The 26,542-nt window shown below is 37.2% G+C and overlaps 1 protein-coding gene across 1 annotated transcript in view; it reads left to right on the top strand.

The window, feature by feature from the left end:
* SNX10 (sorting nexin 10) overlaps positions 1-25,178 on the top strand; it is a 67,115-nt gene extending 41,937 nt beyond the window's left edge. Inside the window, exons 3-7 of the mRNA XM_068972741.1 lie at positions 10,737-10,823; positions 14,220-14,320; positions 14,883-14,981; positions 22,734-22,943; positions 23,397-25,178. Coding sequence (XP_068828842.1) covers positions 10,737-10,823; positions 14,220-14,320; positions 14,883-14,981; positions 22,734-22,943; positions 23,397-23,478 — 579 coding nt within the window. The 3' untranslated portion in view covers positions 23,479-25,178. The remainder of the gene's footprint in view (positions 1-10,736; positions 10,824-14,219; positions 14,321-14,882; positions 14,982-22,733; positions 22,944-23,396) is intronic.
* The last annotated feature ends 1,364 nt before the right edge of the window (positions 25,179-26,542 follow it).

Raw genomic sequence — 26,542 nt, 5'->3', positions numbered from 1 at the left:
TACACTTAGGCTGATTGATGGTAACGTTTTGGGCTTGCTCTAGGAAAGCATTTTTAAATGTTGATTTCTGACTGGAAACTGACTAACCTGGAACCCATGAATAATATTGAAGAATATCCATAAGCAAGGCCTCTACCTGGTGTCCTGCGATGCTGGGGACATTTAAAGGGCAACAATAAGACAAGACATGACCCTTTCCCAATCGCCAGAAATCAATTTGTTTTTCCTTCCTCCTTTCCTCCCTACATATGTGATATGGTGTAATAACCAGGGAAACTGTGTATATAGTTTCCATATATCCCATATAGGATATATGAGAATTCTCTGTTATCTTTGAACAGTTTTCCTGTATGTTTAAAACTGTACTAAAGTAAACAATTTGTTTTAAAACAAATAGCATTGAGTTTTATGTGCTCACACATAAAGATTTCTAAAAGATTGTGCAATGAATAAACCAAGGTATGAAGCAGTATTTACAGTGTGCTCCCATTTGCATTAAAAATTATATATATATATGTACAGGTGGCTCTGGTAGTAAAAAACCTGCCTGCCAGTGTAGGAGATGTAAGAGACTCAGGTTCAATCCTGGGTTGGGAAGATCCCTTGGAGAAGGAAATGGCAACCCACTCAAGTATTCTTGCCTGGAAAATTCTATAGACACAGCAGCCTGGAGGTCTACAGTCCACGGGGTTGCAAAGAGTTGGACACAAGTGAGCACATCCATATATAGACACATATATAGAGGAACTAAAAAGCCTCTTGATGAAAGTGAAAGAGGAGAGTGAAAAAGTTGGCTTAAAGCTCAACATTCAGAAAACGAAGATCATGGCATCCGGTCCCATCACATGGGAAATAGATGGGGAAACAGTGGAAACGGTGTCAGACTTTATTTTTTGGGCTCCAGAATCACTTGATTGAAGCCATGAAATTAAAAGGCGCTTACTCCTTGGAAGGAAAGTTATGACCAATCTAAACAGCATATTGAAAAGCAGAGACATTACTTTGCCAACAAAGGTCCGTCTAGTCAAGGCTGTGGTTTTTCCAGTAGTCATGTATGGATGTGAGAGTTGGACTGTGAAGAAAGCTGAATGCCGAAGAATTGATGCTTTTGACCTGTGGTGTTGGAGAAGACTCTTGCGAGTCCCTTGGACTGCAAGGAGATCCAACCAGTCCATTCTAAAGGAGATCAGCCCTGGGTGTTCTTTGGAAGGAATGATGCTAAAGTTGAAACTCCAGTACTTTGGCCACCTCATGTGAAGAGTTGACTCATTGGAAAAGACTGATGCTGGGAGGGATTGGGGGCAGGAGGAGAAGGAGACAACAGAGGATGAGATGGCTGGATGGCATCAGCGACTCGATGGACATGAGTTTGAGTGAACTCCGGGAGATGGCGATGGACAGGGAGGCCTGGCGTGCTGTGGTTCATGGGGTCGCAAAGAGTTGGACACGACTGAGCGACTGAACTGAACTGAACTGATATGTTACTTATATATATAATATTATATATATGTGGCACATGTATACATGCTGTATCCATATATATGCCAGTTATATGTATATATATATATAATATTAAAAATATATAAAAGTCCTAGATAGGTGGACAAGAAACTAGGAGTGCAGTTGGAGGGGGACTTCATTTTCATGGTGTTATCATCTGAATTTGCAATTGCGTCTCTCTCTAGTTACATAATATTTTATTTTAATGATAGTGAGAAACTCTTCTTTTCCAGAGGTAGGTAAGTGTTAGGACGTCATTGTATTGGTGGTGTTAGTACAGGCTGAACTCAGGTTAGCTCTTAGATTCACATTTCTGACTTCCTCTCACTTTTGGGTGCCACATGTGTCTCTTCGTAAAGCAGTCCTCTTGAGATGAGTTCCATCCCTTTTTCTCTTCCTCTCTTGCTTCTCTTCTTTTACTGGTTTTAACTTTTCATTATAAAATTTAAACATATACAAAGTAGAACAGTGTAATGAACCCTTATATGCCTAAGGGTTCAACAATTAACACATTATTAATCCATGACCAAGCCCCACCCCCACCCATTTCTTTCTGCTACCACCCGGTGAATGATCTGAAATGAATTTTAGGCACAGTGTAATTTCATCTGTAAATATTTCGGTATGCATTTCTAACAAATGACCCTTCTTAGAAACATACCACATTATAACATCTTAAATAACTAACATTAATTCCTTTATACCATCAAATATTAGTGTGTAAGTCTCCCTGATGATGTTGAAAAAAACTTTGTATATTTGGTTATTCTAATCCTGATGCAAATAAGGAATACACATGGCATTTGGTTAATAGATTGCTTAAAACCTCTTATTCTGCCCTTTTTCCCCCTTGTGCAATTTATTTGTTGAAGAAACTGCACCTTTTGACCTGTAGACATTTTCATATTTTGGATTTTGCTGATCTTTCATGTTCTTGTGGTGTAGTTTAACACAGGTTGGCAATTATTTCTTGTTGTAAAAGGTGAGTCTTTTTCGACTCACTTTTCCTAATTTATTATGAGATGCAGAAAGGTAACTGTACTTAATTCTGGATGCTGCTTGTGTAGAGAAGCTTGTAACATCACAAATTATTATAATTCATGTAAAAGACAAAGCTCACCCACAGTTATTTATCCTGAAGTAATAAAAGCTTTCTTAAAAGTCATCATTCAAAACTGCCAGAGCATGGCATTTAAACCTACTTCAAGCTATAAAGTGACAAGTAACATCCCTTGTAGTATGTCTTTTAGGTTATTTATTATAATTGTTATCAGGAAATAAAGGAAGGTTACTTCGTACATTTCTTCTGCCTTTCAAGCATGTTATTTGTAAAAGAATGTAGTTTGTGTGAAATGGGCTCAGTTTTCATTTTGAGATTGTTATGTGGGAGTCCTGGCTAGAACCCTGGTGAATAAGGTGTTGGGTTAAATTCTGTTCTCTGTTGGCACTGAGCCAGGGCTCAACAGATTTTAATTCAATGAATGAGTCTTCCAGTTCAAATACATGAACATATAAAATGGTATATACTTTGGAATAGGAAAAAAATGTTCTGAGAAAGGGAGTATAAAATGAAACAAGTTTTCATTTTTGTGATATAAAATTCTCATCAAGGCTATAAAAAACCGAAACTCACTGGCACCTAACACCTTCTGCTTTGGGCATTATCTTTTGTCTGTATTCATCTTTTTGTAATCCGAGTAAATGTTTTTTCAGTTAACACAGTTATGTTTACTATACTATAAAGATTAAAGCTAGACTACAGTGAAGATTTAAAAAGTATATCTGTCAAGATGGCTAAAATAAAAAAATAGTGATAATACCATTAGAAACTGTGATAGGTATGTAGTGGCATATCATTGTGGTATTAATTTGCATTTCCCTAATGGCTTCCTGTGAAGAACACTGAGCGCTGAAGAACTGATGCTTTTGAACTGTGATGTTGGAGAAGACTCTTGAGAGTCCCTTGGACTGCAAGGAGATCCAATCAGTCCATTCTAAAGGAGATTAGCTCTGGGTGTTCTTTGGAAGGAATGATGCTAAAGCTGAAACTCCAGTACTTTGGCCACCTCATGCGAAGAGTTGACTCATTGGAAAAGACTGATGCTGGGAGGGATTGGGGGCAGGAGAAGAAGGGGACGACAGAGGATGAGATGGCTGGATGGCATCAGTGACTCGATGGACATGAGTCTGAGTGAACTTCAGGAGATGGTGATGGACAGGGAGGCCTGGCGTGCTGTGATTCATGGGGTCGCAAAGAGTTGGACACGACTGAGCGACTGAACTGAACTGAACTGAACTGAACTGAACTGAATGGCTTCCTGGGTAGCTCAAATGGTAAAGACTCTGCCCGCAATGCGGGAGACCTGGGTTCTATCCCTGGGTTGGGAAGATCCCCTGGAGAAGGGCATGGCAGCCCACTCCAGTATTCTTGCTGGGAGCATTCCTTGGACAGAGGAGCCTGGCGGGCTACAGTGCATGGGGTCGCAAAGGGTTGGACATGACTGAGCGACTAACAAACACGCACAACGGCTAATGACGTTGCATGTCTTTTCATGGGCTTCTTCATTGTCTGTTTGTCTTCCTTAGTGAAATGTCTCTTCATGTGTTTTGCCCATTTTCTAGTTGAATTCTTTGTGTGTTTTTTTTTTTTTAATGTTGGGTTTTGAGAATTCTTTATATATTCTAACTATAAGTCCTTTGAGGATTGAGTGATTTGCAGATATGTTCTTCCAGTCTGCAATTTGTCTTTGCAGCCTCTTTGCAGGAGGTACAGAGCAAAGGCTTTTAATTTTGGTGAGGTAGAATTTAGCTCTCTTTCCTTTTTTTTTTTTTTTAAACATTTTAAATGATTTATTTATAGTATTTTATTTTTTGGCTGGAGTGTGTGGCATGCAAGATCTTAGTTCCTTGACCAGGGATCGAACCTGTGCCCCCTTCATTGGGAGTGCTGAGTCTTAACCACTGGGCTACCAGGGAAGTCCTTAGCTCTCTTACCTTGTATGAATTATACTCTTGCTGTCAAATCTAAGAGCTTTTTGTCATGTAGGTTGCAAAAGTTTTCTCCTATATTTATTTTCTAAAAGTTTTATTGTTCATTCAGTCACTAACTCATGTCCCACCCTTTGTGACCCCATGAACTGCAGCAATGCCAGGCTTCTCTGTCCATCACTGTCTCCCTGAGTTTGCTCAGGCTCATGTCCATTAAGTCAGTGATGCCATCCAACCATCTCATTCTCTGTTGCCCCCTTCTCCTCTTGCCCTCAATCTTTCCCAGCATCAGGGTCTTTTCCAGTGAGTCAGCTCTTCACATCAGATGGCCAAAGTATTGGAGTTTCAGCTTCAGCATCAGTTCAGTTCAGTTCAGTTGCTCAGTCATGTCTGACTGTTTGCGACCCCTTGGACTGCAGCACACCAGGCTTCCCTGTCCATCACCAATTCTCAGAGCTTGCTCAAACTCATGTCCATTGAGTCGGTGTTGCCAGCCAACCATCCAATCCATAAATATATACAAAGAAGTATATACTTCTTTGATTTTTTTTCAACAGCATCTTATAATTTTCAGCATACAGAACCTATACATCCTTTGTTTTTGAATCTTCTAGGAAATCACTTGGTTAATTAATTCTCAAGCATTTCATGAGTACTTACTAATGGATGCCAGTACTGTGCTTGGTGCTACAAATATGAAAATAAAATATAAGGCCTTTGAGAGGCTAGTGGGACAGAATTTCAGAAGAGCATGCTGGTTGAACTGATGCTGTAGCTAAGAGCAAAGAAAATAATTTTTTCCACTCCAGAATAATGCACTTATGTGAAATTGAAAATACAGTGAAATTGGAGATTTATTATTTATTGCTTAAGAACCACCAGATAGAATGTGTGTAAGGCCCAGGCTTTGGAGCAAGGCAGACCAGAGTTTGAAAGCTAGCTGAGCCTAATGGCCATTTGACTTTGAGCCAGTTGTTCAAGCTTTAAAAGCCAATTTTTTTTTAAAGTCTGTAAAATGGGGTAATAATATTACTGACCTCTTAGGATTGTTGTAAAGATTAAAGGAAAACATGTGTAAAACACCACAGTGCATGACCCATATGCATGCTTTATTCAGTATGATGATTTTTACTGTTGATTTCATCTCATAAAAGGACTAAGGGAAAAAAGACAAGGTAGATGGATACATGGATAAACGTTGAACGTGGAATGGGGCTGGGAGAAGGAAGGGGGTACACTGAAACCAAGGTGTGATTATTATAAGACAACATAGGAATTAGATTTTCAAACAGTGCAGCAGTCTTTCTTCAGAAGCCTGTTTCACATGGAGAACAGTAGGGATCGGTTAGCTTAAATTTTTAATTCTACTCTGCCTGACTTCTTCCTTCATACTAGAAATAATCATTAGGTCCAAGAAGTCATTAAAGTGTTTAATAAGGTTATTAAATTGACTAACTGCTGCTGCAGAAGCAATTTTCATAGGAAATCCATATGATTCTAGGTATGGAACTTGGAGCTGTCCTTTGTGGCTGACAGGCTGTCAACATTCCCTTGAAGGATGGTGGGCAGGATCATGAGGGTTGCGTCTAATTAAGGGATTATAGGTGAACATTGGCTTCCTGGGTGTGCTGTTCATAGCTGGAAGTATCGTGAAACTTCACTAATTCCTACTAATTGTGGTGTGGGGGAGGGGAGGCCCATCTGAATTATGGAATATTTTAAAATAAATGTACTTTTATTACTTTCAAGTACGTATTTTAACTCCAACTAGGCAAACAAATTGTCATCTGGTAGAAGTCTTAGGGGACTCCAGTTATTGGAGCTCTCAGGATGATTTTCAATTATTTCTATGTAAATAGGTGCTTCTGGAGTCCTTTAGGGTGCTCGAAAAACAGTTGATTCTCATAGATCTTAAACATTGCTCTTGTAGCCATGTGCTGTTAATTGGCACGCCCTTAGAGGAAGGGGTTTGTTAAATTAAGATAAACTTTAGACCAGCTGCTAAATAACTTATCATTAATTCATGGAGTCCAAGAGCCCAAGTGGATGAGGTTTTTATTTCAGTTGAAGTTTGATCTCATCTTTATTTTTCCCCCTGAAGACAATTCATTTATTCCTACAGGCATTCATTTATTCATTAAGTGATATTAATGGACTGCTTTGGATGTGCCAGGCACTTAAGTTATACTGCAAAGCCTAAGCTGCCCTAAAGGAGCTTAGCATCTAGTGAAGGAGGCCTGCAGGTAAGTACAGTGCAACAAGGCACGGTGAAAAGAGAGGATGCCCAAGGTCTGCCCGGAGGCGATAGGGGCTTGGAGAAGGGTCAAATTAATCAGACTGGAGGAATCTGAGGATTTCCAGAGGAATTCCAGAAGGATTTCTAGAGACTGAGTTACGTTTTGAAAACAGACTTGAGTTAGCAAAAAATAAAAGAACCAGATGATGACAATAAAGGAAAAAGCAGAAAGCGAGATGAGGACTGCAGTGCAGGCAGAGAGAACAGCATGTTCAGAGGCGTGCAGGTGTGAAATGACCTATCATGTATGGTGACCCAAGCTTCGTCTTTGGAGATAAGTAGCGTGAAAATCATGAAAGGCTGTATTGTGCTAGCTACAGAGTTTGAATTTGATCTTGAAGGTCATGGGACAGGTTTGTAGGATTTTCAGCAGGAAAATGACATCATCAGATGTGTGCTTTGGAACTGTTCTTGTTTTAGTATGGGGGATGAATTGGATACAGGCCCAGAGATCAATTAGTAGCACTTGCATTAACATTGGGCATGCTATCCGTCCTTGGGTCAGAGCACTCACAGAGGGAATAGAGTGGTATGTGTATCAAAGGAGTGTGAAACTGCAGGGCTTGGTCAGTGAGTCAAAGACAGAAGTCTGGGGACTCGGATTTTTGGCTTGGGTTGCTGGGGATGAGATGAGGAGGAAGATGTGGGAAGGGTGTGGACTCTGTGCACTAATGGGATTTTCAAGTGAACCTTCTAGGCAGGAGGCTGGATATGTGGGGAGATGCCTGGACCGAGATGGAGAGAGAATCATCAGTTCGTGCTGTGTGCTTGAAACCATATGTTTGGATGAGGTCACCCTGGAATGGTAACAGGATGTGAAGAACAGCAGCTTGGGATGGCTCTCAGGGCCACAGAGATGTGGAAGGGAATGAGAAGGAAGGAAGCTTACCATTTAGCACTTCAACCAAGTTAAAGATTTTCAGGACTGAGAAAGTATTTGGAGACTTAGCACCATAGTTAATTTTGAGTGTGCATTTAAAGTGCATTGCTGTGTTCTTAGGAGATTTTTTTTTTCCCAGCTTAGTTTTAGAATCTGTTTTCAACATATCCTTCCCTACATAAAGATTAGATGTAATGAGTATTAATAAAGGTAGAATCTGAGAATTCTAACCCATTAAGATGAGGAAACTAGGTTCCTTACTTTAATTTGTCATTATGATATTCATTCCTTCTACAAATATTATGAGGGGCCTGCTCCGAGCAAGTCCTGTGAAATCTTTAGGTCTCTCTGCCTTTTACTGAAAAATTACAGTATTAAAGTATTTGCTACTAGGTTCTTAAATTAATAAATTTGTACTTAAAAAAGATAATTGTGTTAGCGTTTCTGAATTGCTTATTACCAAGGTCTATGGGAAGACCTTCATGCTTTGGGTTTATAAGCACTTTCCTTTCTATATAATATTTGACTTCATGTAGCACAATAAAATTTTCCTGCTGCTTTCACAGGTATTTTATAATTTGATCCTCTTAATGAACAGCTGAGATAGGTTGGATAGCCATCATTCCTGTTTTCCTGATGTAGAAACAGAGGCTCAGTGAATAAGCATATAATTTAGGAAGTAAGTGAACAAGAATTTACCCCTGGTCTTGTGACCATAATTTCAGTGTTCTTTCCATGAAAAGGGACATATTACTCAAAGTTTAGATGTTAGTAGTTGGGCAATAGCAGACAAACAGGAGGGGAAAGTTCTGATTTTTTTGAGAAATATTTGTCATTACTACCATCTTCAATTAATAATATGTTGAGTGGTCAAGGAGTCTGTGATGCTGTAGTAACTGTGGATTCTATAATTTTAGTTCAGAAACCCTTTTTTAAATGACAGGTTTGTATAAAATTGACAAATGCATTTGTTTGTCTTTTCGTTTTTGTTTAACCTGGGGAAAGGCTCACTATTTCAGTAACGGATGTGTGTCTTCTGCTGTTAATGTGGAACACTGAACTGTTGGAAATATTTAATTTTCCCTGTGGGATTTTCAAGAACTTCTGCTTCTCCAGTGGAAAAGTGGAGCTGCCAGCACCCTGTGAGGGAGTGTGGCTTACATGTGACTGGTTGACTAGGAGACTTCTCCCTTAGCCCGGCTGAATGGGGGCAGGATAACCTTGGTAGCCTTTGTCAACATTCTGTCTTGCCCTGAGTGTGTGGGGACACTTTAGAGGGTTAGATGTGGTCTACCCTGGACTCTGGTCTTCTCTCCTATTCTTAACCTATTTGTCCCTCTGTTTATTGATTCACTGATGATTGATTCATTCCTTCTAAGAACTATGGGTGCGTGAAAAGCACTGCGGGAAAATGAGTTACGTACACACTCTGGTAGGAGATGGAGGTGAAATGTGTCCTGAGGGCAGGGTGCCTGGGTTCTGTTTCATTTCTGCCCCTGGGCAGAATCTGCTTTACACTGAACCAGCCACACTTTATGTAAGAGGGGCTCTTATCAACAATTGTTTTTATAATCCTTCTTATAATTAAGAATGTGTTTAAGAAATAATGGCCAAAATGTTTAGAACATTGCTGTATTGTTGCCTTGTTTTTATTGTCTGTCTTCTAAATGACTTTAAAAATACATAATGAAAAGATTTCAAAATAAGTCTTTTTGGAGCATTAAGTCATCACCTCTGTATGCGTATTGAGAACAAGCAGTTGGGTAGAAATCGCCAATGCGAGAACAAAGTATTATTTTAGAAGCTGAGACTTACAGGTAGCAAAAGCTATTTAAGGAAATGTGGACTGTCTTTCTCCCTTTCTGTTAATTTTCTGTCTTGCAAACTCTCATTTTATTATCTGCATAACAGAATGGAGGTTCTTTGTCCAGAAAACTCCATAATATATCTTCTGCTGCTGCTCTGGAGGATTGACAGCCTGCTTCTCAGATGTGCTAAAGCAAAGCAGTAGAAATGCCTACAATTTCAGTCCTGAAGTCTTTTTTCTTCTTCAAAACAAAAGGTTAAAAATATGTAAAATGAAATTCAGTTAGCAAATTTATAATCACCAAATGAATAAATGATACTTTCAAAGATTATCATGCCAAACATAACAATTTTTTGTTGTACATGTTTTCATATTTTAAAATTAAGCTGATGTAGTGAAGAGCACTTTTTCAAAAAGTATTTTAAATTTTACCCTGTGTTTCCTGTTCTAATTATCTTTAAAAAGGAATAAAATGATCTACTCTGTATTTTTTTAACTTCTCTAACTTTTACCTATAACATGAGGTTGTTATGAAGAAGTAGTTTGCCACATGGGAAAGTATATTTTAAGAATAGAAACATATGTTAAAAGTACCCATCTTTCTGTTCATATTACTAAGTTAGTATTGCTTATTCTCAGGCATGGGGCGCACAAAAGTGATTTTCAGCCCTCCTTGCTTGCTTTTCACACGGCCTTTGTCACTCTTTCTTGTTAGTGTTCTAGCAAGTAACTTATCTGGAGAAGGACATGGCAACCCGCTCCAGTGTTCTTGCCTGGAGAATCCCAGGGACGGGGGAGCCTGGTGGGCTGCCGTCTCTGGGGTCGCACAGAGTCGGACACGACTGAAGCGACTTAGCAGTAGCAGCAGCAAGTAACTTATCAGGCAGGGCCTGTAGTTTTAATGCAGAGAAATGAAGAAAGTATGAAATGACCTTTTTTAAAACTTGATAAAAATGTGAACCTATTTTTCATGATTAAAAATTGAAAATCAGTTTCAGAATACTCTGTTCTTATTGTCTTCATATAACCTGTAAAACCAAATCGCGCCCAGCTCAGTTTTGCGTTATTGTAAAAATTCCATTTGTGGCAGTAGTGTTTTTTGGACTTCCTGTGGTGCTTGATTCATTAACTTCTTGTTTTTTTAAAGGATTACAACCACATAAGTTAAAGCGCCTTTCAGTTTTGTTCTAGTACAGTCATTTCTCTCAGCCCTTCCGAGCCCTACTTGCAATTTGGAAACATATTTCTTTGTGATGCCCTTACAGGAATTTGTAAGTGTCTGGGTTCGAGATCCTAGGATTCAGAAGGAGGACTTCTGGCACTCTTATATCGACTATGAGATATGTATTCATGTAAGTATGCCATCAATAGTACATAGAAATCATAGTAATTTTTAAGTAGCATACATTTGATGGGTACTACGATATAAGTGAAATTTATAAAAATGTTTCTAATTCAAAGAACTGAATTTGAATGATTGCAACTAATGCTTGTCTCTTAAATGAAGTAATATGATGGTTCCTAAAGTTGAAAAATGGACTTATTTGAATTCCTCGTTGTACCTTTGTTAATATTAATATTTTAATGTTTATTGCCTTCATGTTGAAGATGTGAAACATCTAAAATTCACAAAGAGTTTTTATAGCTCATTAATGGTATTTCTTTATGATCTGTTATAGCATATTTCTGCAGACTATATTACCTGATAAATCTTAAGTTCTGAGAGGATGTAGAGTTCTCTGGAAAAGAGATGTGCAGTGTTTTATATGTAGAACAGAAAAGTGGGAAATGAATATGTGCAATTATTTTTGCCTTGGTCTCAATTCTGAGTAATTAAGAGAAGTAATTAACTAGAAATGACTTATTTCATTAGGAAATAATACTGTATCATAATCTTTTGAGGAGTATTGTGTGTTGTGTGGCCTCCTATAATTATCTTGAATAAAGGTCTTTTTCTGTAAAGGGCCAGGTAGTAAAAATCTTTGGCTTTGTGGGCCGTACAGACTCTCAGAATAACTGAAAGCAGCCATAAACAATACATAAATGAATGAGTGTAATTGTGTTCCAGTAAAAGTTTATTTGTGAAGACAAGTGTTGTCTGGATTTGGCCCACAGGTGTATATAGCTTATTAGCCCTTGACCATGAAGATAGTCACTTCTTCTGTCTGATTTAGTTCAGACTTCTCTTGAGAGCATAGAAATGGGCTCAGATTTTATCAGTGACTGTGTAGTATTATACAAGTGAGATAAAATTTAGCCACTTTTTACTCTTCCCATTGTTAGTAGCTAAACTGTTATATTGGTCACCTCAATGCCACTAAACTTCTCTTTTTTTTCCTTTCTTCCCTTTTTCTTTCAAACTTCCTCAATTTAGAAAATCAGTAAAAACTCAGAATGCTTTTTTTTTTGATGATGGTGTTGAAGGGCATTATCAGGGTATGCCTTGTATTTTGATTTTGCTTTGGTTTTACCCATAAGGTCACTCTAGATATGCATTCTGTGTGGAAAATTATAACACGAGTATATAAGACTGAGCATTTGAAAATGAAATTCTTTAGTTGCCTTCTGACTTCCTCTAAAAAATTTGTGGGTCAAATTTTGACATATTTATTGACACACTTTATAGTAGGTATGAAATTGAATTATCCTCAGGGAGTTAATGAAAGTATAGATCCTTCTTTTCTACATAAATAACTTGATGTGAGTTCAGAAATGTCCATTAAAAGCCAGAAATAATGGGTTCCACAAGTACTATTTGGTAGTGCTCTGGCATTTTTCTGTGGTGGTAGTGGTTGGCATTTCTCTGAGATTCTAATAAATTGACAATAAATACATGTTCTTGGCTTGGTAGATAGCAGAAGTCAGCAACTAAATTTAGAGGAACTTAATAAATTAGTTTTCTCAGTGTAACCTGATCCTGAAGAGGCTTCCACCTGTTGTATGATTAGGAATGGGTGGGGAGCCTGGATAGTTCTAGTTAGCCTTGCTTAGACACTGCACCCATAGACCCATAGAGCTTTGCAGGTAGAGGAGCTGGTGTTTAAACCATTTAAATTAGCCTCAAGGGAAATAATACCAGACAACTCTGAAGTCGTAGCATTTACCTGGAATTTTAAACTAACAGATGGTCGAGGTGAGTAGCCCTTCATGCATTCTCTCCTGAGCTTGTCCTGCAAATGAAGGGCTTATAGATAGACCTTTGTCTGGTGTGGGCACCACATGGATCTCCAGTTATTCCATCCACAGTGGTTCTGAGCAGAGAAATGAAGGGAGCTGACCTGGACTCCGTCTGTGCCCAAGGCTCAGGAGGCTCTGCAGTGGCCTGGTCCTCTCTGGGGAGAGAGCACTGAGAGGATGCCCACCCAGGCCTCGCTGGGGCACAAACTCTGATGTAAACGGCCTGCTGACTGAGTCCCCAAGGGTCATATCAGAGGGAGGCCCTGGTGTGCTTTGAAATCCACACACACAATGTTATTATTGTGCTACAAACTCCATCTAGCGCGTTTTGCTGCCAAATTGTCCACAATGAGATTTAGGCCAGTAACTACTTTGTGGACAAATTTCTTAACTTCTCTGCATCCTGAGATTCTTTGAATTTTATAAAGTTCAGGAATACCAGGAACTGTGCTGTACATCTCATGGGGACGGTTAGGAACTAATGCCTACTATCACTGACACTTCCCAGAGAAAACAGCCTTTGGTGCATATTAAGCAGGTAGATAACAGTTTTTGAAATAATATCAATCTCTGGGGCAAAAAAATTTCTCATTTGGTAGTATAAAGATTATTAAATAGAATGTTGAAATTAATAGGCAGAATAGAGATCTTCTTACAAAACAAATAGACATAGCCAATCTCTAATTTTACACAAAGGAGAAACAGCCTTGGGTAAAACCCACAGGAGAAGCATCGAGGTTTTGCTTCAGGTAGGGACTCTGAGGGTGTCTTTTCCTAAATCTGCCTAAAAGTAACAGAAAGTACCAGTTACATCTAGTAACTAATGATAATATTGAGATAACATTTACCATTGCATATTGTCAGTCCTAACAATGACCCTGGGAAACAGGGATGTGCTAGCTCATCCCTATTTTCCCATCTGAGGAACTGGAGTTCAAGTCACTTTCCTTATAGCAGAGCCAGGACTGGACTTTGGCTCCACACACATACTTGTCCTGTGCACCACACACCTCTTTCACTTGATCACACTCTCTTGCACACCTAGTAGACAAGGGGAATGCTGATCTCTTATTTAAAGGTGACTTCAGGATCCCTGGTGATTTGTGTGGTCTGTGGTGATGGCTGTATCAAGGATGTGGCCTTCTGCAATGTCATGTTGAGGACCATGAGAAGGTGTGCTAATCCCCAAAGACTTCTGCATGGGTGGATGGATGGGGTTAAATGCAGTGGATAACCCTGAGCTTTTACTGATCATTTATGCTTCAAGATTTTGCCTAATGTTTATGATTTGCCTCTGAAAGGAGTGCTATAGATGAGCAGGAAGCTACGTCAGGACTCAGGGAAAGGCAGGTTCATGCCTTGCCCCAGGACATCACTGCTCATTAATGTCACCCCAGCTGTCTTCATGGATGCTATGTTGGTGGGTTATATGCAAGATTTGAGTCTGGCATAAATGCAAATCTATTTTTGATTTTTAAAATCCTACTTTAAATGAATATTGGGACATATAGAGTGTTAAAGATACAAGAAAAGCACTTTTTTGGCTTATGTTTTTTGTTTTCTTTAAACAGACCAATAGCATGTGTTTTACAATGAAAACATCCTGTGTGAGAAGAAGGTATAGAGAATTTGTGTGGCTGAGGCAGAGACTCCAAAGTAATGCATTACTGGTGTAAGTGATTTAAACAGTATATTGAAAAAGACTTTATTATTATATTCAATACTTAAAAATTTGACACACCACTATATATAAAATAAGTAACAATGAATAGCACAGGGAACTATATTCAATATCTTGTAATAATTTATGGATAACAACCTGAAAAACAATGGAAAACACCTGAAACTAACATAAGATTGTAAACAATATACATCAATTAAAAAATTGACATGTATTGATATATAGGAAGAATTTTGTAGGCTTTCTTCTCAATTGCAATATATAGCTTTATTTTTTTGGCTGTTGCCTCTGAATTCAAAATTTACCACTGGAATTATACTAATTTATATGAGTATTGATCGTGAAAGTCCTCAAAAATGTTTAAAAATATTTTTTCTTTAAGTTAACTGATTTTTTCATATCCTTATTGTATAATATAACTATAAAATATGTGTATAATTATATAATAGTTGTGTGTAATTATCATGCATGATTTGCTTTCATTTTGAGGGATTTCTGTAACTAAATCACCTTGATTTGATGATTAAAAAAATTTTTTTTTCTTTCTCATAAGACAACTGCCAGAACTTCCATCTAAAAACCTATTTTTCAACATGAACAATCGCCAGCATGTAGATCAGCGCCGTCAGGGTTTGGAAGATTTCCTCAGAAAGTAAGTGTGCAGAAACTCTGGTGGCCAGATGGGACATGCGAGCACAGCATTCTGTAAGAATTGAGGGTCCTGTGTTCAAGCCGGAGAGAATGTTCCTGTTTCTAAAATGTTGATAATCTGCTTTGGAGGGATGCTCAATAATTTATTTCCTATGTTGTTAGTCATTCAGTCGTGTCTGACTCTCTGCAATCCCGTGAACTTTAGGCCACCAGTCTTCTCTGTCCAAGGGATTCTCCAGGCAAGAATACTGAAGTGGATTGCCATTCCCTTCTCTAGGGTATCTTCTCAACCTACGGATTGAACCTGGGAAGATTGTAGGCAGAGTCTGAACCACCAGGGAAGGTAGTTTAATCCCTGCCTCCATCCTTACATGTCTTTCTTTTCTCTGTGTCTCAGATTTCCTTTCCTTTCTCTCAAAAGAACATCAATCATTGGATTTAGAGCCCACCCTAAATCCAGGATCATCTTGTCTTGAGATCCTTAATTTAATTACACTTGCTAAAACCTTATTTCCAAATAAGGTCATGATCATAGGTTACTGGGATTTAAGAACATCTCTCTCAAGGAGACACAATTCAGTCCTCTACAGTAACTTTCAGGTATTGGGCAATAGAAGCCAATACTAATCCTCCTCAGAACTATAAATCCATTTGTGCTGTGCTGTGCTCAGTCATTTCCTATATTAGAGCACCACCTTGTGGCATACCTCACACAGTGCATATTCAGGACCAAACCTTCCAGAAAGAAAACAGTGAACTAATTGAATGAGATAATAAATATATACTCCCTTAAGCTATAAAGCGGAGCCAAATTGCTTGGGAGTTTAGCTGACAAGAGTAAAATTTGCCAGGAAATAAATGTGCCTTATTAAAAGGCACTTCTTAGAAACTCTCTTTATTTACAACGTTTAGGATCGACATACCAACATCAGCTCTACAGTGGGCTGCTAACACTGTTCTGAGATCCTCTGAGTGAATAACTTGTTGCTACTCTTTGGAGGGAATGTTTATAAGAGAGTATTTATTGGTGTTTAAATAGTCTTAGTGGGTTATTAGGGCTTCCCAAGTAGTGCTAGTGATAAAGAACCTGCCTTCCAATGCAGGAGATGTAAGAGACATGGGTTTAATTCCTGTGTCAGTAAGATCTGCTGGAGAAGGGAATGGCTACCCACTCCAGTATTCTTGCCTGGAGAAGCCCATGGACAGAAAAGCCTGGCGGGTACAGTCCATGGCGTTGCAAAGAGTTGGACACAACTGATTGTCTTAGCACACATGTACACAGTGGGTTATTAGCTCTGGAACACTTGGTAATGGTTGGTACGGCAGTGAAAGTGACTTGAATTCGTACTGCTATAATTCCTCTTTTTTTAATTTCTACTCTGTAATCCTGGAATATTCATCCCATGGGACAACACACTAATCTGCACACAGACTCTGAGGCAGACTGCCTGGGTTCAAATCCTGCTTCTGCTACCTATTAGCTGGGAATTTAGGCAAGCCTTTTACCTCCTCTGTGCTTGTGTTTGCCCACCTGTAAAATGGGGTGATAATAGTATCTACTTCATAAGGCTGTCAAGAGGATTAAATCAGTTAATGAATGTAAAGCTCTCACAACAGACTGAAATATAATGTGTGATATCCAAGCGCCAGCTACTATTTTAATGCACTTAGACATGAAATAGCTTTGAGTTAATTTTTCTATCTTCCTATTTATAGATAAGGGAATAAGCTGAGTCCTATGACTACTAGTTACTGGCAGGGCCCAGTCTCCTGAACTCTTTTTCTACTAGCTTCAGGATCTGAAGCCATCTTGAATTTTCTACTTGGCACCTTCGAGCTAGCCTGAAATAATATACTGCCCTCTGGCTCTCTCTCTCTATGGCTCACTCATCAAAGGCTTGGGTATTAAGTATCCACATGAATATTAATATTTATTTCTATTAGATTGGTATCATGCATTTCCTTTGAAGGGGTCATGGAGACATACAGAAACAGCCAAGGTTATAAATTGAGGGAGGGCTGGAAAAGAAAAAGGGAGGGTAGAAACAGAGGAATAAAAATGACAAGAGAACAGAAGAATCTAACCAAGCCAAGTCCTCAGAAATCCTAACAGTGGTGTTCTGTGGCGTTTCATAGGCATGACAGAACAAAGACCTGCTCAAGTTTTTCCTGCCCTTTCCCTTTGGGGATAGCTCCAATTTTAATTGTCTATATGAGACCCAGGTGGCTGATGGCCTCTCCCTAAAGAGCTGATCCCCACAGACAAGTTTGCAGAGTGGCCTGTCACTCCAGATGCTACTGGGGAAAACTGCAGACCAGCCATCGCCAGTGAGTCCTGGACAGGGCTAGTCATATCCTGCAGTCTCCCGTAAGCATCTGGGGAGCTGTCTGTTTTCTGTAGAGAAGTATCCTTATTTGACATCAAAGGACACCATGTGTCTCTTTGGTCATGTTGCTTGTTAAGCTCAAGGCATGTGTTTTTTTGACTAGGAATTACTTCATTGTTTTGAACACGACCTTTCCTTGCACAATTGGGCAACCAAATTCATGCCGGCGTGAGAGTCAGTAGGCTGTTGAGGGGTTGTGCTTAGTTACTGTAGGTTATTCTTGCATGCTGTATGGTTTGGCAGTTTGCTGGTTGAATTTCATGCAGAGGTCATAATGGAAAGTGTCCTGGGTCAGGAGCTCGAGGGATTGGGTTCCAGCTCTCCTGTGAATCTTGGCTCCTGGTTGTTTTCTGGCTCTGTAACCTCAGAAAAGTCAATCATTCCTGTGAGCCTTGGTTTGCTGGAAAGTGCGATAATGTAATACACGCATCACCGACCTCATGGGTAGTTGTGTCATTCAAAGGAGGGTTGGGAAAGGACTCAGTGAGCCAATGTATGAAGTGACTGCTTGTGACCAGGCTGGGTACTGAGGATATAGGACTGCACAAGACGGACACGTATCCGTGTCCTCTTGAAGCTTCCATTCTAGCGGAGAGGCAACTGCTTACTTATCAGGGATGTCTTGATTCATCAGAGTTGAATCTTGACGTCATCCAGAAGTCAAATCATGGAGCAGACACCATTGTGAGTTATTTGTCCCATTATGGTCTGTGAACATTAGTCTCCAAGAGATGAATTTCACATGAAAAATGAAAGCTGGTGCTTCTATGTAGTCTGCTCCTGAAGGAAACAAGGAGTCTAATTCCACACTATTGGATTCAGACCTCACTTAAATGCTCTGAATGCTGTGGCCCCTGCTATCCTCCCCACCGTCTTTTCTGTGCCCCTCAAATCTGATACATAGTCCTGTTCTTTGTCCCGTGTGTGTAGAAATAGCAACCTTGCATGTCTTTGCCTCTAGTGGACCCCTCTGTCCCCCCAGCCTAAGCCCACTTTGGGAACCTGGATGCCATGTGCAACTCAGCCATCTGTGTCCTGGCCCCACCTTGGTGTCCTCTGAGGCCCTGTGGATTACCCGTTAAGTGAGGCTACTATTGGTAGCCTGTTCCTTGTTTGTAAGGCACTTTTGGAATTTAAGAAGAAAACACCACAATATTAAAGTACGGAATATGCCTGTGTATTGTAGATTTTTAGCGTGTATTTTTAATTATTGTTGGCCGCACCACACAGCATGTAGGATCCTAGTTCCCTGACCAGGGACTGAACCTGAACTCCCTGCAGTGGAAGCACAGAGTCCCAACCACTGGACCACCAGGAATTCCCTTTTTAGCATGTATTTTTAAGACGTGGTTTTTAAACTGGTGATGATGAAGGGGAATGAAATTAGGGGGCTCCCCAATAAATGCCCCAAATAAAACATGCTGCTTTTTGAATTCTTAAAAAACTTGCTTTTATATAAATTTTGAAGTTATAAACCAAGAGTGTTATATATGTTCAACCTCTTTGAAACCAAAATACTGCTGTTTCTGTGCATAGGTGTGTATCTATAATATAAATATGTATTTTTTCCATTTTAAGGTCATTTGTGAAGTAATACATATTTGATAGCAAAGTACATAGCCAGGCAGTCTTCATAGAGAAATTAGAAAGTAGTTCCTTTGCTGAGGTACCAAATAAGAGGAATTTATACCATTTTATTGAAGACTGGCTATGTTTAGCTTTTTACATGTTTTATCTCAATACCTATGACAATATTAGGGGTCAAGTTTCATCTCAGTTTTATAGATAAGGAAATTATAAGAAAGGTGGAGGTACTATATTAATCCCAGGAACTGGCAGCTTTATAATTAGAACTCTTAAATGCTATCTAAAGTTGGTATGATTGTGAAATTTTTCAAATATATTCATTTTTACTCAGTCTTGGGTATAATCTCCCTTTGGGATTTCCTCCCTGGCTAATTTTAAATTGTCAGTCACTTTTACGAATAGTTATGAACAGAGAAGTTATAGACTAAATTATAGCCCTGTTGGTAAGTCTCCAGCTATGAAACTGGCATTCCTACTATTTTTTTGCACTTTGCTATCACAAGTGGGTGCCAGCTTTTCTTCTTTACTGAATTCATCCCATTAATATAGCTACACGTACCTTACAAGGTAGACTTTCATATTACAGTTCTGTATGTCTTAAAAATTTAATGAATTTATATAAATAATTTTTTATGAAAGGGTATCATGGAAACACTACAGCTAGTTTTATACACACACAGACACACACACACACATAGACACACACACAATTTTTATAAGTCTTTATGTTCAATAGAGGGCACCACAGCACAGATCATGAATGTCTTCAATGAAGATTTGTAGGTTTTGTTTTTTTTTCTCATGGTAAGAGGTAAACAGGCTGAATTTTTTTTTCTACATCAAACTACTAACCTTCCACCCGCTATACAGATGTTGTATATATATCATTATATTGGGTTCTGTAGACTCAGGGCATCCTTAGTTAGGGTTACATGATTTGCATAGCTATATATATTCTCAGCTGAAGCAATATAGAATACACCTAATAAACTCGTGTTGAGGAAAACCAGATTTTCAAATGTGTTTAATTCGAGCAAAAACAGGTTTTGCTTTGTTTAAAGTTATTATGGAGAAAGGAATAACTTTTGACTCATGTTATAAATTCCTTGTGCTTAAAATTCCTTTAAAATTCTAGAGGCTATTTTTTGTTCCTTTTATGAGGGCTTGAAAATTATATACATTTATTTTTATGGAGACTTATAAAGGTGACATTTTACTGACTGTTTTACAAAGTACTCCTTATTTTAAGTTTGAAGTTGATGTCAAGTTTAAAGTTGATTTTCTGCTATTAAATTTGTTTGTGGAAAATGTGGTATAAGTATGACTAGGGTAAAAATAGGATTTAATATTATGATGGCAGCCACAATACTCTGATATATAGTAAATCAGATATTACTTAAAATGAACTAATTATGCTTACTGAACCAGATGGGAAAACACTGAAAATTTTGTATTTTTAATTTTGGAATGAAGCACGACTGAAAATAAAAATCATAAATACAATTAAAAAATTATTTTTGCTTATTTAAAACTTATCCATGGAGTACAATGGCATAAATTTAGCTAACCAGACAGAGGAAATTCACAAAACCTAAACTGGGCAGATGTTTTTGCACTCAAGACTCTGTACCGGTCTTCAGATGTTCCCAGCCACATCCTTCTCCCCTTTCAGAATTTTGAACTAGGTGTGCCAAGCTCCCTCTGGCTGTTCACTTGTGTGTCCTCCAGATGGCAGTATGAAGCAGAAAGACAAGACGGAAATAATGAGTCTAATGTACAGTAAAATTGGAAATTGAATTATAGTTCAAGAAAAAAGACAGTAGCCTCGAGGTTCTGATCAACCTGGACTCTGATCACTTTTGTTTGCTGTACCCATGTGTTAGGTTACTAGCAAGTTAATAACAGTGTGTGACCAGTTCAAGGCTCAACAGAATTGCTTTAGACATGAAATAAAGCTAAAATGAATTTGTGTCCAATATCATTGGCATTAGTGCTCATTACTTTTGTGGTGTAATGCCTCGAAGCATCCAAAATCAATTTTAAAGATTACCCATTATTTTATAAAGAAAATAAAACACATTTCCAACAGAAACAAAGCAGTAAGTATAATCCCATGAACAGTTACTTGTAACATCGTGGGCAGGAAACCACTGACAAAAGGACACAGGAAACACTCAGTTCAAACTTCACAGCGAATGCAAGTTAATATTAATGAGTCGTTGCTGTATAAATCTTCTCTTGATTTGAAGCATTTAAAACAAGAGTGGTAAACATTTATAAATGTAGAAAATAAATCTCAAAGAGTAGTAAAAAGGATTTACTACTTTACTCCTTGTACTTGGTAAATTAATCTTTATCATGTGATATGGTCATTTACTGAGGGAATTCAGGGCAGAGGACATGGAAGAGTAGAAATATTTAGCTATTTTGCTTGAGGCTTTGCCTTTTAAAAACGCACAAAGGTTTTACTTTTCATTTTAGTAGGTCAGTAAAGAAAGTTTTCTCAAAAACCATTTGTAAACCTATCTGAAGCAAAGAGGACAGCCAGATTCTAGTTTTGATACTGTGTATTTTTAGATGCTTGCCTTCTTTAAGAAATAACTGTCTTATTTGAAAGAGAAGGAAATATTCCAGTGACCTTCGTTTTTAAGTAAATTGACATGAATGATCAAAAGAGATTTACTTTTCTAATTAACTTGTTTTTTGCATCTAAACATGCAGAATATAAGGTAAGTTTTGTTGGTCTGAAAGACTCTATTTCTCATAGATCTCCATATGAAAAATCCTGTGTTGAACAGAATTATACTTGCGTTTCAGTGTTCCAGGTTTGTCCCCAGCATCCGGTCTTAGTGTTTTGTGTTATATCATTATTGAACTATTAACAGAGACTAAATTATCATATGTCAAAATCGTTGCTAAAAAGAGAAAACCAGTTTTTATTTAAACATAAGGGTGTTCTTTGATATGCATTTCAGAAAAGACACATTAACTGATAAAATGAATTTGAGCATGTATATCTTTGGCTACAGGGCACTTTTTCATTCTCCATGATGTACTAGCTGAAATCTGTACTCCCTTTGTAAACTTTGATCTTGGAATGTGGGAAGGCTTGTATGTACTTGTTATAGACTTATCATACTTTAATTACATATATGGTAAAACTGGCTGGGAGCAATTTTATTTAGTGACTCATTTAAAAATATGCTGAAGATTTTGGAGAAATTTCAGGTCAACCTTAACTATTCAAAAAATGCTCCCTCTCAATTGAGCCCTTGTGAACCTATATATAAGCAATTTGTAAAGTTTGAAAATGTAAGACATGCTGAGAAATGTATTGACTTTTTGATACAGTTTTTAATAGTTGTTGAAAGTTTTGATGTTTCATGACAGCCTAGCCAATAAAGATCACAGAACTGACATGCTGGTAGGCAGTAAATTTTTTAAAGGCAGAATAAATTTCTCTGACTATCTAAGCAAAATATTTCCATAATTAATCCACATGGTCATAACAGATGGTTAAATTGAAGAAATGTCCTTGAAGTTATTCTTTTAACAGATGTTCTTAACTATTCATGTTTTTACTCACCTAAATTTCCAAATAATCGAATAAAAGTTAACATATGCTTTCATCCTTTTAATAGGGAGAGTCTGTAATTGATGCCAAGTTTGCCAGAGTAGAGAAATCACTTCAGTGGCACATTTCTAATGTTTTTCTCTCTCCCATCCTCTAACTGTCCCTCCCTGTGCACTGATCATGTCTTCTTTTTTCTTTTACATAGGGTTCTACAGAATGCACTTCTGCTTTCAGATAGCAGCCTTCACCTCTTCCTGCAAAGTCATCTGAATTCAGAAGACATTGAGGCATGTGTTTCTGGGCAGACTAAGTACTCTGTAGAAGAAGCAATTCACAAGTTTGCCTTGATGAACAGACGTTTCCCTGAAGAAGAGGAAGGAAAAAAAGAAAATGATATAGATTATGATTCAGAAAGGTATTTCCTTGCATTTTGATTTAACGTATACATATTTATATAACACATCGTACACATATGCGTGTGTATAGACATATATACACTCCACTTTTTGTTGATGTAATACTAAGATAATGAAAAAATTAATTGACTGAGATTTTATTGAGCTGTGACAGCTCATCATAGTAGTCTTCACACACACCTCCACACTGAATTAATGAATGCAGTAGAAATTCAATTATCTGCATTCTGATTATGTGACTTTCATTTAGTCAGACTTGAATTATTCGCGTTTAAATTATCTAGCTAAAAAAATATCCAACTGCACTCCAAATGGCTAATTAAAAGTCCAAATTTCCTGTCTCTCTTTGTGACTGGAGATAATTAAAGTTCTCCTCTGTTACTCAGGCTTTGAGTGTGTTGTGAAAACCAATTTCCTCTTTTTATTATTTTCCCCCCTCTCTTCTTTTCCAGTTCATCCTCTGGGTTTGGACATAGTAGTGATGACAGCAATTCGCACGGATGTAAAATGAGCACAGCTCCACAGGAATCCTGAAAAATAATTCTAATGTTACCATTTTAGGAATAGCAAATTGTGTCCAGTCATAGAGAATAAAGCTTGCAAATAATATATTCTTACCTAAAGCTCACTGTCATATTAAGTATTTAAATTTGTAGAGATGTTGTGTTGTTTATTAGTGGTATTTTTATGTTGTCTTATTTTGGCTAAGCTTCTGTGAAAAGCTAAAAGCCTGTGAATGCAGCACTCTCCTTGATCAGCGCACACTATTGGTAAAATGAGATCCTGCCCTCAGATGAAATGATTTATATGTTTAAACAAAATCTAGTTGGCTTTACTGCATTTTAAAAGATAGGTAAATAGGTAGCATTTCAAATCCAGATGGAGCATTTCTTCTTGTATTACTGGGGCAGTGTTAGCATAAACACAGCAGGTATGTGTATGACTGACGGCACAGACCAGAACGCCTCTCAGACAGGCAGCTGGAATTTTGTGGGTCCCTCCTCTGCACTGGAAAAACACTGAGCTTTGGAATGGTTGATTGAAATATTTTAAGAGTGTTTAACCTTTCCATTATTCTATTTCACACTTAGATGGAAAATGTATCTTATGAATAGAGACATGTTAAAATAATGTTTACATCTTTAAAAATAAAAAGCCCAGAAATAGCGCTAGTCATTTTGCTTATATTTGCAATATATAGAGGGCTTCCCTGGTGGCTTAGCGGTAACGAATCTGCAATATATAGATTCAGAAATACATTTTCATTGTCCAAAATCAGCTTTAACACATGGTTTCTGGGAACAACCATTTGTTTTCATTATCTGTGTGTAATTAGAATTAGAGGTTCATGATTTATTTTCTGACTTAATGTGCAATTTCTTAGCACTAGATAACTTTCAGTATCTGTGACGGTTGCTTGTTACTTTAAGTTAAAAGTAGGATCTTATAAAAATTAACAAAATTTGCTAGTAAATATTCCCATAATATAGAAAAGGATATGAACTTGCTAATTTCAGAATTAATTATTCATTTTTAAAAAGTCCTTTCTTTTAAGGCATCTGCCTAAGGACTGGTATAATTTAACAAAATGTCTCTTTTTATAGTGGTCAAAGATAAAATATCTTAGATAAACTACATTGAACTTCAAATTTCAGATGAGGCAGCATTTTCTTGAGATAACTGTTCATATTTCTTCCTTGTTGAATGGTATGAAATATCTCTGAAATTAACAAGAAGATATCTTTATATAAGGGGGATAATTTGTTGCTTTAATTAAATGTTACCTCACCCTCATTTTAACTAGGAGTTTATTAAAAGTTACTGTATTATTTTAAAAAGTCTTTGAAATGCTTGTAACTGAGAGTCAACAGAAAAAAATTAAATATAGAATACAAATGATTTCCTTAATTTTGCCTTTTTGTTTTCTATTTGGTCTAAAATGTTATTGAATTTTTTGTAAATATTTTGATTTAATGTATCTTGGATCTTATTACTTTATCATCTAAGACTCATTATTTTAATACCGGAGGAAAAAAGATTTAGCAATTTCTTTTTATCTTGCTGACATGTGAAGTTTGCTATTCAGTCATTTCAGTGTGGTCACCAGCTCCTTGGCAATATGTATTTGTATTCATGTTATGTTTTACAGTAGTTTTGAAAAGCATATATCGTGCCACCAATTGTAATGTAATTCTTAGATGACGAAACTATAGCCGTCAAAATTGATATTAAGTAATGCGTAATACTGTGGTATGTAAACTTCATGAGATCATCATTTTCACATTAAACATGAAAAAAACAACGTTTGTTGGATTGCTTATTTTATACAATATATTTCTTCTGACTTAGATCTAAATTCAGTATATTTCTGAATCATCAGTAATTTTTAATGCATAATTTTGTTAAAATTTGATTTCATATTCACTGTAGTTGTATACATTTAAGGCATAGCCTTGGTTTGGTTGTTTTGATATCTAAGTACTGGCTTCTTAAAACTGATTTCCCAGCAGCTGAGAGATTTAAATGAACTTCAGCCCCTAGTGGCTTTCTTGCTTTGTTCAAGTCTGTTATTTTTCTCTGGCAGATTTTTATAAAGCTTTCTTTAGAGAAAGAAAACAAGTACTTACATAACTAAATAAAATAGATGTTTATTTAAAACTATTTAAAATGTAACAAATTTAAAGAATTCTTAACCTGGATGTTTTATGATTTATATACAGCAAAACTATGTTTCTCTGGCTAATTCTGAAAGGGCACGCTATTCACCTATTAAGCTAGTTTAAGCTAGTTTATGTGTTCTGTTTCAGAACTGAGTTTATGTATAATCCGAAAGTGCCAACAATGAAAGTCAACAACCTGTTACTTAGGGCTTCTTTTAAAGTCTCACTTGGAAGAAAGTGATTAAAGAAATTGAGTTAAAATTTCAAGTTTTAAAAATTACTAAGGAAAAACAGAAATGCTACTCTTGAATTATGTACCTTAAGATATTAAATATCTTGCAGAAGCTTTTTAACTCTGGTTCACATTTTACTAAATAATTAAATACAAACAAGTGATATGCAATAACCTTACTATAGTAAGATTAAAAAAATTCTTTTATGGCTCTTAAGAATATAAACAAATTTATTTTGCTTAGCCACAATTACCATTATATCCCAACATTAAATTGAATGCTGTTTTGAACTCAGTTTATGTTTTTTGGTGCCTTGAGGATTCATCATTATTGAGCAGCTGTGGTACAGATAAGGTTTTCAATATTTCAGCCATAAAGGAAGACCCTTTTCCATGAAAGGCTTCTAAAATTTTAAGACAAAAATAGCAAAAGCTTATTCTAAGTAAGTTTTCTTCTTAATAATTTAAGTCACTTTGTGAATACAATGCAGCATCTTTTCAACAGAGGGACAATTTATTTCATACTATTTTCTGCTTTTGTTTGGAATATAGACCTTTATTATATATATATAACATATGTATATACACACATTTTCAAATACAAAAAACTGTCTGAAATTATTGTAATTATACATTCAAAGCATAGGTACAATTTTCCTTTGCACATAAAGGTCATACGGAATTAATACATTTTAGTAGAATGGAA

Source organism: Capricornis sumatraensis, chromosome 5 (genome assembly GCF_032405125.1).
Source record: "Capricornis sumatraensis isolate serow.1 chromosome 5, serow.2, whole genome shotgun sequence".
NCBI classification, from domain to species: Eukaryota; Metazoa; Chordata; class Mammalia; order Artiodactyla; family Bovidae; genus Capricornis; species Capricornis sumatraensis.
The sequence above is the reverse complement of the archived record's forward strand: the minus strand, read 5'-3'. Positions and strand labels throughout refer to the sequence as shown.